The sequence below is a fragment of the Ursus arctos genome, unplaced genomic scaffold (genome assembly GCF_023065955.2).
Source record: "Ursus arctos isolate Adak ecotype North America unplaced genomic scaffold, UrsArc2.0 scaffold_6, whole genome shotgun sequence".
Taxonomy (NCBI): Eukaryota; Metazoa; Chordata; class Mammalia; order Carnivora; family Ursidae; genus Ursus; species Ursus arctos.
This window is the reverse complement of record NW_026623078.1, coordinates 51926283-51939966: the sequence shown is the minus strand read 5'-3', so window position 1 is coordinate 51939966 and position 13684 is coordinate 51926283. Positions and strand designations below refer to the sequence as shown.

The window sequence follows — 13684 nt, the reverse complement described above, 5'->3', positions numbered from 1 at the left end:
CGTAAACTCTCTGGACCTTAATTTACCCATCTGTAAGATGGGGGGATGGCCCTACCCCACAGAATAATTTGGAAAAAGTCAATAATAAAACCTATCTACAACAGGTTCTCAACAAATACTATTTTTCTTCTCCTCTCTAAACCCATCTCCTTCTCCCACCTAATCTAAATAGCAAAATCAAAACTTTATTCAGCTTTTCATTCTCCATTTGGAGATAAGGCATAACCAATAGCACTGAGGGATGGAACACATAAACTTAATTCAGACTATGGTGTAAATAGGTGCAGGACGATTGGCAAAGAATTGTTGAGTGTTTGCTGTGTGTAGAACCTTGGACAAAATACACTGAGGTGAAGGACTCCAGGTTTTCCCTCGAGGGGTTAACAAGCTAACCGAAGACCAATGGAAAACTTCTTTTAAAGCATGATAAATAAAAGCAGCACAGGCTAATCCCATCCGTTCTATATGGAACTTCTTGTTTCTCTAAACCCTTGCTAGCTCTGAATATTATATATTTTTTAGTCTTCGCCAAGTTGAGAGGAAAAAACAAGATTATTGGTTACTGGTGAGTTTATAGATTTGTAATTTAGAATTCCTTTTTGTTGATTGCTGATACCTATGCCTTACTGACATTTTTCCTATTGTTTTACATAAATAATATCAACTTTCTCCCACATATGATGCAGTCATTTTCTCTGGCTTGCCATTTACTTCTTACTTTGTTCTTGATGGTTTTTATGTACAGTTTTATATTTTCATGTAATTATACATTCCTTCATATTTTAAAAATATTATTCCTTACCTCAAGATCAGATTTTTTTTCTGAAAAAAAATTTTTTTTAAACATCTAAACTTTTATCTGGATTTATATGATTGGGTGACATGGGGAAAGAGCTAACTTTATTTTCTCCCCCAAGTGTGGCCAGTTGTCCCCAAACCACGGAAAGATCTTTTCCTACACCCACTAATTTAAAAAGTAACCTTTATAACATGTGAAATCCTTACATATGTCCACTTGGGTCTGTTTCTATAGCCTTTCATACATGAGTGTGTTTTTGCCAGATTAATTCGTTTCTGCTAAGGTTGCTAATCTTACAACTTCTGTTGTTTTAAGGCAGTTCAGGACATTGAAAAAGAATGGGCTAAACCCACACAGGCACAGAGGCAGAAATTAGAGGCTCTCCAGAAAGAAGACAACCGAACAAAGGTAAATCAGGTATTGCACCAAGAGAAATCCCTTGGAGGGCTGTTAAACATATTGGAATTGAGCTGTTTCTTAATTTATAAACCCATCAACCACTAAAAATCGGGTTCTTTTAAAAAATGAGAATACCATCATTCATTTTTCTGATTATATTATTTAAAGATTCTGAAAAATACAATAGATTGTGGGAACCCTTGGCCCACTTAATATAGACCTTCAGCATTTCTTTTTAACGACCACAGAGTATTCTGTTTTATAGTTATCATTTAGCTAACCAACTTCTTATTATTAGAAATCAGGTGGTTTCCAGTCTCTGCTGCTATAAATCACTTTGGCAGTGAGCACCATGAGACCCAGGACTGTGTCTAATTTTACATGCCTCGTGTGTTCCCAACACCTGTACAGCTCCTAGCTGAAGTCCCTGAACGCCGCAGCCCAACATCCTCTGGCCTTGAGTACATGTTCTATTATCTCTTAGAATATATTCTAAAAGTCCATTTTTAAAGCTTCCATAAAGATCGTACCAACTCACACTCTCCGTCCCCAAGCAGTGATACAAGTCTGACAAACAAGGCGTATTTTAACAGAAGAAATGGACTCTGCGTCATCGTGTTGTCTTCTTTATCCTTTAGACTTTGCCAGTGGTCTCTCATTGATTTTAAACAAAATGCAAACAAAATTTAGAGGACTCATTTATACTTAAATTGACATAGAAAGTAATTCTTCAAAAGCTCAGATATTTTCAGAATTTCACTGATGGGCAGGATAAAAAAGGAAAAAGCATCTACTGCCATGATCTAATATTTTCCTTCCTTGGTATTCTGCCTCAGCTTTGTTATGAAAATTCTGGAATTCAATTGCAATTATAGTGTTTATTTTGATGGATAGAATATTTGGATATAATCGGATACATCAGCTGCTTTGGATACAATTACAGATTCTAAGTGCACTTCCGCTCCCTAAACTTTTTAATTTAATAATTTAGTAAGAATATTGTTTTTACCATGTGCTATACTCTGCCAAAATTTGTATTTATATTTTTGACACAAAACAAATTTTATTTTCCATAATGAATGTTTTACCTGATTTTACCATACAATTTGTAATAGTCCTCTTTAAAAAACTTTGAGTGCATGAATTAGGTGAAAAAAAAAAAAAAAGAACTGAACAATGATTCAAATTAACTGATATTCTCTTGAAGCATCTCCGGATACTGACGTAAAAACCGGCATTATTTAAGTGTTTAGGAAGTTCTGCTAATGGATTCAGCACATTAACCACTATTGCTTTACTTTATGTCCATGTGCAAGAAAACCTGGAGTTGAAAATGAGTGAAATTAGGTGCTCCTGGGTGGCTCAGTTGGTTAAGCGCCTGCCTTTGGCTCAGGTCATGATCCCAGGGTTCTGGGATAGAGCCCCATATTGAGCGCCACGTCAGGCTCCCCGCCAAGTGGGGAGCCTGCTTTGCCCTCTGCCCCTCCCCACTCATGCTAGCACACGCTCGCACACGCACACACACTCTCTTTCTCTCTCTCTCAAATAAATAAATAAGATCTTTAAAAAAAGAAAAAAAAGAAAATCAGTGAAATTAATTTAAAGGAGGAATTAGTTGATCTAAATCATAGGTAGGCTAACTACAGCCCACGGGCCACTGTTTTTGTAAATGAAGTTTTATTGGCACACAGCCGTTCATTTCCGTTCTCTCTAAGGCTGCTTTTTGTGCTAGGATGATTGAGGTGAGTAGTTGCAACAGAGACCATGTGCCAGGAAAACAAAGTATTTACTGTATGGCTGTTTACAGAAAAGTTTGCCAACCCTCAATCTAAATGAAAATATATGAACATACCTTTTGCAGTTACGCATGTTAAACTATCTTTTTCAGGTGTAAGCTTCTTTAAAAAACTAATTTTCTTTAAAAAAAAAAACAATAAACCTTGCAGATTTCTTTTAGTTTGCATATGGGCAGGAATATCACTACACCCCCTTGTTGAATGACAAATGCCCACAAGTATTTTGAACGAGTTACTAACTCATCACTGACTTTCTAGAGAAATGGGGCTTACCTTTTAAACACTTTTGTCTCTTTGACAGCATGGCAGGGAAGAGTTGATTACAAAAAGTCTTTTAAAGTATTACCAAGCAATAAGGTAAAGATTTGTATCATGTGATAAGTAAGAAACTATTGTAGCAAGAGCTTAAAACTGCTGTGTATGCTGTGTGGCAAGATTACTCAGCCCCTGCCCCACCCCTGCATGCACAGCATAACTCAGGACCTGTCATTTCCACTGTTTCTCATTGACCCAAAGGGGGGCAGGCAGCTTAAGGCATCTTCTCAGTTGAAGGCATGGACCCCAGCACAATGAGCTGGTACAACGATGTGTGGCTAGAATACCTCTCCCGCCTTGGAGTAATAGTCCCCTGTCTCTTGCTGCTCATGTCGGGGCGGTTTCACTTTATCAGAGAATGCTTCATATAGTCCTCCAAAGGACTTGCCTTCCTTCAAAAAAGGATCTGGAAAGTGCCACATCGTCACTGAGTGATCTCTCTGATTTAACCATGTGCTCAAGTGAGAACTCCCTTTTCTTTACGCCCATCTCACACAGCATCAGGCAGGACTATGGTGAAAGCTGGAAGAACCAGGTAGAGGTCCTCAGACTGATATGAGCTTATTAAAAAGCAATGGTTAATAATGACGCTTTGTTACAAAAACGAAAAGGCCCGGATAGATGTTGTCAGGACAAGATGCCTGGACCACAGGTATGAGCTAAAACTGTCCTCTTTTCTTAAACCAAGTTAGAAGCAGAGGGAAAGGGGGCACCTGGGTGGCTCAGTCGTTAATCCGACTCCTGATTTCGGTTCAGGTCATGATCTCAAGGTTGTGAAATAGAGCCCTATGTCTGGCTCCACATTGGGTGTGGAGCCTGCTTAAGATTTTCTCTCTCCCCCTCCCTCTGCCCCCCCACCCACTCTCCTCTCTCTCAAAAAAAAAAGCAGACGGGAAAGCTAAACCTTACAAGTCACATAAAAGTGTTCTCTTGACACTTTTAGAAAGCAGAGTCATTCTTTCATTGCCATTTGCAAAATCTCTTCCTCTGACAATTCATACCACCATCATATAAAGCAGACTGTAAAAATTAACTACTTTCTTTCTACATAGACCTCAGCTTTGTTTTTAAAAAAATAACATCTTTTTTAAGGAGGCTCGACATCCAGTGTGGGGATTGAACTCACAACCCTGAGATCAAGAGTCGCATGCTCTACTGACAGAGCCAGCCAGGTGCCCCAACAGCATTTTATTTATTTATTTATTAAAGAGTTTATTTATTTATTTATTTATTTATTTATTTATTTATTTAAGAGAGAGAGAGCAAGAGAGAGTGTGAGCGGTGGGGAGGAGTGGAGAGAGGGACAAGTGGTCTCTGTGCTAATCACAGAGCCCGATGCAGGGCTTGATCCCAGGACCCTGAGATCGTGACCGGAGCCGAAACCAAGAGTCAGATGCTTAACAGACTGAGCCACCCAGGCACCCCAAACAGCATTTTAAATGTACACTTTTCGTTTAGTTTGCTGTGGTAATTCATTGAGATAGGATCCTATCTACTACTCATTTGATTCACTCTATTCTTCTCCATTCATCATTCACTGACTGAATATTTTCGTCCCCACTATGTACCAGGCACTGTAACAGGAGTGGAGACACAATGGTGAATGAGGCAGAAATGGTTCAGTCTTGGCAGGACATACCATGAACTTCCCCAGGCCTTATTGTCAGGAAGCACAAGGGACATTGTCTCCATTCGTATCATCCAGAAGAAAGGCGCTTTCACTGGGGGGCTCGATTCCATGTGTTCCACTAGAATGGCAGTAGCTTCTGACGTAAGGTTGTCATCTTTTTCAAGCAGTCTTTTGCTTCTTTTGCCCCACCTTCACCCCCGGAGCAGTTTCTGGAGCTGTCCCAAGAGGTCCGGCACTATGGGTACTTGCGGCTGGATCCGTGTACCTGTGACTACCCAGAACCAGGCTGTGGGGTCGTCCTCTCGGTTGGCAATAATGAGATCAGCTGCTGCATAACCTTGCCTGACAACCAGACTCAGGAAATCGTTTTCCAGATGAACAGAGTGAAGTGCTGGCAGGTCACTTTCCTTGTAAGTATCTTGGCACTTTGCCTTACCCATGATTTAAAGTCTCTACCCGTGGTTTAAAAGTCCTATTGTCTTGGGATGACAAAGTTGGCAGTAGGGAGATCGGTCTGCCATTTTCATCACTCCCTTGAGTGGACCGGCACTGAAGCCACAGGAAGCATCTCCTAATGGTAAAACCTGTCTATTGTCTGATACAAGTGTCCCATCCATAGCAGTAGAGACACCCATCTTTCCACTTGGCAACAACAGGCTTTTCTACTGGCTGGAAGCTGGCTATAGGAATACAGCAGGTAGAAACAATGGCTATTGTTTATGGAGTGCTTTATACAGACTTGGTACTGACAAGATCTCTACCCTTGCAAACTGGACGCTGACCGGTAGAGCTCTTCTTCTTCGTCGTCGTCTTTTTAAAAGATTTTATTTATTTATTTGAGAGAGACAGAAATAGCTACAGAGATAGTGAGAGAGAGCAAGTGCAAGGAGAAGAGGGAGAAGCAGACTCCCTGCTGAGCAGGGAGGCCAATGCAGGGCTCCATCCTGGGACTCCAGGATCATGACCTGACCCAAAGGCAGACGCTTAACTGACTGAGCCACCCAGGAGTCCCCAGTAGAGTTCTTCTTAAGGATCCCCAGCATCAAACTTACGTTGCCATCTCCTCCCAGAGGAAACCCCATGATCAGATGTATTGAGTGCCTGCTTCGTATCAGATGCTGTTCTGGGTACTGCCACATCTATTACTTAATTAAATTCTTGCAATAACTCAGCGAGCTCAGGGGGATTATCCCCTTTACACAGGAAACCGAGGTTAACTAGGAGAGAACAAACACTATTGGAGCAACCGTGACCCCCAGTCGCTAAATCCATGGAATCCACGGGGATTTTTTAGTTGGCACAATACTGGGCCTCTCTGTGGCATTTGGTGTTTTCAACCATTTCTTGCTTCTCAGAATTCCCTCTCCTTCCTCCCCTGTTTTTGTGGGCTGCCTCTTCCTCTGAGCACTTCTTTTTTTTTTTTAAGATTTTATTTATTTATTTGACAGAGAGAGAGACAGCCAGCGAGAGAGGGAACACAGGCAGGGGGAGTGGGAGAGGAAGAAGCAGGCTCCCAGCGGAGGAGACTGATGTGGGGCTCGATCCCAGAACGCCGGGATCACGTCCTGAGCAGAAGGCAGACGCTTAACGACAACTGAGCCATCCAGGCGCCCCATCCTCTGAGCACTTCAGAAGTGCTCGTTTCCCTTGGGGTTCCATTTCCATATTTCCTGTACATATTCTCTGAATTCAATTGCCTACATCCCTGTCAAGAGGTCCAGTATTTCCTAATGCCTTCTGGACATCTACCCCAGGTGTCTCACAGACATCCCAAACGCAGCCTTTTTCCAAACCAGACACATCCTTGCCCTCTCCCGCCCATCCTGGAGACCTCCCCTCTTGTGTTCCCCATTTTGGTAAATAGGACTTCTACCACCTGCTATATGGCAAACCAGCAATCTTGACATTTTCAGCATATAACTTCAGTCTTTTAAACTTACAGGAACTTGTTTTGTGGCCCCAAATCTGGTCTGTCTTGGTAAATGTTCCATGTACACTTGAAAAGAATGTGTATGTGCATTCTGCCACTGTTGGGTGGAGTATTCTGTAAGTGTCAATTAGGTCAAGCAGTTGACAGCTTTCAGCTGTCCTGTGTCCTTGTACGTTTTCTACTTGTTCTGTCAGTTACTGAGAGAAGAGGAATGGGAAAACCGTCAAACCTAATTGTGGATTTGTCTATTTCTTTGAGGTTTATCAGTTTTCCCCCCCTCTTTTCCTGCCTTCCTTTGATTAAGCATTTTATTTTTCCATTTATTTACACCATTGTTTATTTTTTCGCTCTACCTTTCCATTTATTTATGGTTACTTTAGGCTTTCTTATGTCCTTTTTGAACTTATTACATTCCACTTTTAATTATTGTAACACTTCACAAAAAGTGTAACAACAGTGTACTTCTACTTCCCCTTTTGTGATATTGATTACCATATTTCTACATATATAAGCCTCATGCTACATTATAATTATTTTAGCTTTTAAGCAGTTGATTCTTTTTAAACTTTTAATTTTGATGTCATTGTAGGTTCTCATGCAGTTGTAAGAAGTGCTACAGAGATCCTGTGTACTTTTCACCGACTTTTCTCCAGTTGTTAGTTACATCTTGCAAAACTGTAGCACAACATTAACACCAGAATAGTGGTATTAATACAAGCAAAAGCCCGAACATTTTCATCATCCCAAGAACCCCTCACGGTGACCCTTTATAGCTCCACCCACTTTCTCTCGCCACACCTCTCCTTAGCCCCAAGGAACCACTGATCTCTTTTATTGGTTTTTTTTTTTTTCATAATTGTGTCATTTCAGGAGTGTTATGTAAAACTTTTGGAAGTGATGAATATATTCATTACTTTGATTGTGGTGATGGTTTCATGAATGTATGTCCAAACTCATCAGATTGTATACATTTAATATGTGCAGGGTTGTTTTTTTTTTGTTTTTTTTTTTTTTACATCTATTACACCTCAACAAAACAGTTAAAAAAAAAAAAAACCAACAACAGAAACACTCCTAAAACAAGGCTATGTACTGATTGGTTGATGAGAATGTTGTGACCAGAGGTTTGCGGAAACCTAACCCTGCATTTCCCCTGGAGCAGTGGCTCAGTGTTCAGTAATGCAGTGTTTACAGTGACTATACAACAGGACTACTGTGAATAATAAGAATTGACTGCATTTAGGAGGCAAAAATAAAAACAAAAACAAGGTAATGATTACCTTAAGAATGTTCTCTAAATGGAATCATATGTAGCCTTAAGGATTGGCTTTTTTTATTCAGCATAATTCTTTAGTAATTCATTCAGATCGTTGTATATATCAGTAATTTGGTTCTTTTTATTGCTGAGCAGTAGCCCGTGGCATGGAATGGACAAGATTTATTTAACCACTCACCCAATGAAAGATACCTGGTTGTTTCCAGTTTTTAGCTATTATGAATAAAACTCCTATAAATATTCATATGTATGTTTTAGAGCACAAATCTCCATGTCTCTGGCAGAAATGCCCAGGAGTACAATTGCTGGGTTATGTGGAAGTTGCATGCTTAGCTTCTTAAGAAACTGCCAAACAGTTTTCAAGAGTGGCTGTGCTAATTTTAATTTCCATTCCCACCAGTGTTGCGTGAGTGATGGAGTTTCCCAGCATCCTCATCAGCATTTGGTGTTGTCGCTGTTTTTTAGTTTAGTCAATTTGCAAAAGTGTGGAATGGCATTTCGTCGTGATTTTAATTTGCATTTCCCTCCTGGCTGATGATGTTTACCGTCTTTTCATGTGCTCATTTGCCATCTGTATATCTTCTTTGGTGAAATGTTTTCTTCCATATCTTTTGCCTATTTTCTAATTGATTGTTTGGGTTGTTTTTGTGTTGTGTTTTTTGGGTTTTTTTTACTGTTGTTTTGAGAGTACTTCATATATTCTAGTTACTAGTCTTTTGTTGGATATGTGGTTTGCAAATATTTTCTCTCACTCCATAGTTTTTCATCATCTCAACAGGGCAGAGCAAAAGTTTTTAATTTTGATGAATTCTAATCCATCAGTTTTTCCTTTTATAGATTGCACTTTTAGTGTCGAGTCTAAGAACTCTTTGCCAAACCCTGGATCCTGAAGAATTTTTTCTTAAGAGTGTTTTCCTAAAGGTTTTACAGTTATAGGTCAAACATTTAAGTCCATGACTCATTTTTGAGTTAGTTTTCAAGTAGGGTGTGAAACTCAGAACGACATTCTGTTTTTCGCCTGTGGAAGTCCACTGGCTTGGCACCATTTGTTGCAAAGCCTGTCCTTTAACTGACTTGCTTTTGCACCTTTGTCAGATATCAGTCAGGCATATTTGTGTGGACTTATTTCTGGATTCTCTATTCTGTTCCATGATGCATGTGTCTATCCCTCTCCCAGTACTACACCATCATTCCCTTCCTTTGTAACAGCTTTATCAAGATATAACTCACATGCCATACAATTCACGTTATAAAGTGTACAGTTCAGGGATATTTAATACATTCACAGTCCATTACCACAATCAATTTTAGAATATTTTTGTCACCTCAGAAAGAAGTCCCATACCCCTTAGTTCACGTCTCTATCCCCCGTTTCCTACCAGCCCTAAGAAGCCACTCACTTGCCTGTCTTTATAAACTCGCCTATTCTGAACATTTCATGATTAATGGGATCATATATAATCTTTGTGATTGGCTTCCTTTACTTGGCATAATGTTTCCAAGGTCTACCCTTATCATAATGTGTATCAACACTTTATCTTTTTCATGGTCAGGTAATATTTTGTTGTATGGATATTACTAAATTTTGTTTATTCATTCATTAATGTTTCTCTCTTTTGGTTGTTATGAATTATGCTGCTATGAACATTTGTGTACAAGTTTTTGTGTGGACATAGGTTTTCATTTCTCTTGGGTATATGATTAAGAGTGGACTTGCTGGTACCATGGTGGGGATTCCATGTTTCACTTTGTGAGGAACTTCCCGACTATGTTCCAACCAGTCTGCTCCATGTTATGTTCCCACCAGCGGTGTGTGAGCGTTCTCCCCACATATGCACAGATGTTATTCAGCCAAAGATCTGAAAAGAGCTCTCTGGAGCTCTTATTCTGCATAGAGTCTTTGTCTGTGATCCTCTGCCCCACATATTCTAAACTCAATTTCTTCAAACTTTCATCTCTTTCTCCTCAACTCAGCAAGATCTCTGGGCTCTGTTTGAGTTCCCTTCCCTGCACTGCCTCCTGGAAACTCCAGGCAGTAAGCTAGGTAGCTGTAGGGCTCACCTCATTTGTTTTCCTTCTCCCTGGGTTAATTAATAATCCTGGATTTTATGTTGTTCAATGTCTGAAAAAGAACCGTTTTTCAGTTCATTTTTTCACCCTGATGCTGTCAGATTAATATTTCTAAAATGTAAATCTAATCGTGTTATTGTCCAGCTTTTAAAATCAGTGAATGCATGCCTGTTGCCCTCAAAATGAAGTTCAGACTCCTTAACTTAGCTTATCAAACCTGTAACAGCTAGGGCTCTTTGGTGGCCAGCAATAGAAAGCAACACTTCTGGCTCTAGTGAAAAAAGGGGATTTATTGGAGGGGTATGGAATAACCCACTGACTCAAAGGAAGATGGAGACAGGGGCTTAGGAAAGTCAAGAACCAAAGGAGCTCAAGGTTTCTAGGAAACAAGGAACTCTTTTTCCGGACCTGCTCTTTGGATCTCCACTCTTGAATCAAAAAAGGGGCATGGAGGGCATTTGTCCAATTGGCCTGGACTTGGGTCACGTGCCCTGCCCTTCAGGAGGGCGGCGTCCCCTGATAGTCCTACCTACATTGGCACAGGGCAAAAGAGAAGGTTTCCCCACAGGCATTTGAGACTCCATTACTAGGAGAAAAAAGGATGGATGCTACATAGCAAAAATCAAAGCTGCTTCCTCCGGGGCCCCAGGACCTGGCCCCACGCTGCCTCTGCGAGCCTCTTCTCTCAGTGCCCTGCCTGCCTTACAGCCTGCGCTTCGGCCACATGCCATCCTTTGCCATGTGTCCAGTGTGCCAGTCCCCTCGTGCCTCAGTGCATTTGCACTTGTTATTCCTTCTCCTGGGAAGCACTTGTCACCGCCCCTGCTCCCCCTCCAAAACCCCACAACAACGACTTGGGATGTTTCTACTTCTGCTGCTCAGGTAGCACCCCCTTCAGGGAGCCTGCCTTGACCCTCCAAGTCTGAACGAGGTGCCCATCCTACCTCCTTCCACCGTCCTGGGTCTGCTTCCCTTCTAATAGTTATCATACCAAACTGTGGTGACTTACTTTCATAGCCCCTCATGGCCTGACAGCTTCTCGGGGGTAAGTGGCAGTACTGCTTGTTTTGATATTTTGCCCAGCACTTAAGAGCTGCTTAAATTTCTGTTGAACATCAAATACTGTCTTTTCTCTGTAGGGAACTCTGCTGGATATGGATGGACCGCAGCGAACTCTCAACCAAAACCTAGAGCTCAGCTTTCAGTTTAGTGAAGAGAGTCGTTGGCAGTGGTTTGTAATTTACACCAAGCAGGTGAGCTGTCAGGGCAGAGCATGAGGACCGGCACTCAAACGCCCTCTCGCTTGCTGGGGTGAACAAAGCGCATTGCCCTAACCCAACCGGAGCAGAGTAATGAGAAGATGCTATTCACTTTGGCCTATAACAGTGTTTATTTTGTTTATTTTTTGTTTATTTTACTAGTCACCACGGCCTTCATTTCAATTAGAGATGAATTTAGTTACTAAATAACAGAAGACTCAACTAAGAGTGGCTTAGACAAAGCGCTGGTGAACTTTCTCTCAAAGGGCCAGATGGTAAATGTTTTAGTTTGGGGGGTCCATCTGGTCTCCGTTACAACTACCCAACTCTGTTATACCACAGAAGTAACCACAGGCAATATGTGAACAAATGGGTACAGCTGTTTGCCAATAAAAATTTATAAAAACAAGTGAGGGGCTGGATTTATGGACCTCTGACTTAGACAATTCAGATTTCTATCTCACTCAACAAGAATACTGGAGGTAGACGATTGACATCCCTGTTATCTGGACGGGAAAAGCTTTGCCTCAGAAGCCCCCAGTAGACTTCCCATTATGTCTCATTGGCCAGAACTGAGTGATATGACCACTCCTAGCTGCAAGGGAGTCTGGGAATCAAGTATTTAGCAAAAAAGAACAGAGTTCATGATCAGCTTAGAGTAAGGGTGAGCTGGGCACTTTGTCATCAGATGAAATCAAGGTTCTATTAGGAGAGGAGAGACTGTTGGACAGCCAACTATCCAGGTTTTCCATGGCTTTATAATTAAAGTTGGAATAAAAATTTTTTTAAAAAAGATTTAATTTTCTAAACACCAAATTCAGCTGAAAAATTCTATGAAATAACTTAAGCTATTTTAAATAGGAATCAAAGCTACAAATGTTCTAAAGCGAAACCAAAATATCAAAGTAATCTTTGCATCAGCATTTCATTCAACTTAAGTCACTGGTGGTCACGCAAAGTTCCATGGAGAATTCTGGTTTCAGGTAACCAAAGCTCCCTGAGACTCTCTACTTTTACTATAGTTGTGATCACGAGATAATAGATACCAAGGTGTTCTGAAACACATGAAGTGCTAAACCAAATTCTAGGTTAAAGAAATGGGCCATCAGGTTCACCTTGAATATGAAACATCCTTAAGGGAAATGGTGGGATGGTTTGCAGTCACTTGGAGAGATGCAGATCTGTCTTGGCAGTGAAACCACCTACCCTTGCCCAGAATGCTAAATGCAGTAATTAAATTTTATTATGGTCTTTTAATCTAGTCTGTACCAAATGAGTTTAAGCCGCTATAGAGAGTGCAATAAACATTCTTTTAAAGGATTCCTAGTAAGGTCTTATTTCCTTTGGAGTGTGGGTTTATTGATATGTACCCAAGAGCTACTTCTGCAAAAGGCAGAAATGTGGCTGTGTGCCTTGCAACTACAAATGAGGGCTTGGACCCCAATATTTTCTAGACCCTTTACACAATAGCTCACTGCCTTTATATTGAATAAACCTTACCTGGTTTATAGCTGAATCTTAACCTACATATCTGTAGACATTGTATGGAATATGGAATCGGTCCACGTCTTGTGGGGTGTTATTAAACACCCTTCTAAGCTCTATCAACTCAGGTTATAATGTTTAACTATTCCATACCCTGGTTTTGGGTAGGTTATATATATGCACAGATAAACAGGGTTAGTTTTTAGCTAAACCAGGAAATCAAAATTTGTTTGTGTACGTAAATCCCACGTCTTTTACTCTTTTCCTTATTGGTAGCAGTGCCTTTCTTCTCTTCTACCTCCTTTCTCTCCTCCTAAATAAATTTAATTCTGGTCAAGCTCTACAATCCTGCAAGACTTTGAGATGCCATCCATATGTAGCCATTCTCCCTCTAATTCTACTTTCTATGTCCCATTCTCTGAGAGTCTCTGTTTGGCTACCATCCCAACCTGGGTTTTCTCTTTTTCCTTTCTCCTCCTCTCCATCACCCCCTCCCTTCAGTGCAGTGACCATCCTTGAGCATAAATTTATGTTAAGGGCCTATAACTTCAAGCTTTGAGCTTTAATTGTCTCAAACTTTAGTAGGGCCAAAAGAGAAAAGTACAAGCCAAGCATTGAGAGCAAGACAAAGAGAAAGAGGATTACTGGGAAAGGAACAAGTGGGGAAATTGTAGGGAAACTTAAATTGGCATGTGGAGTGAAGATCCTGGAAAAAGGAAACCCCA

The 13684-nt window shown here is 40.7% G+C and overlaps 1 protein-coding gene across 1 annotated transcript in view; it reads left to right on the top strand.

The window, feature by feature from the left end:
- Positions 1 to 13684, top strand: part of SNX31 (sorting nexin 31) — a 63737-nt gene that overhangs the window by 40134 nt on the left and 9919 nt on the right. The window contains exons 9-11 of the mRNA XM_057308124.1: positions 1115 to 1207; positions 5146 to 5349; positions 11355 to 11468. Coding sequence (XP_057164107.1) covers positions 1115 to 1207; positions 5146 to 5349; positions 11355 to 11468 — 411 coding nt within the window. The remainder of the gene's footprint in view (positions 1 to 1114; positions 1208 to 5145; positions 5350 to 11354; positions 11469 to 13684) is intronic.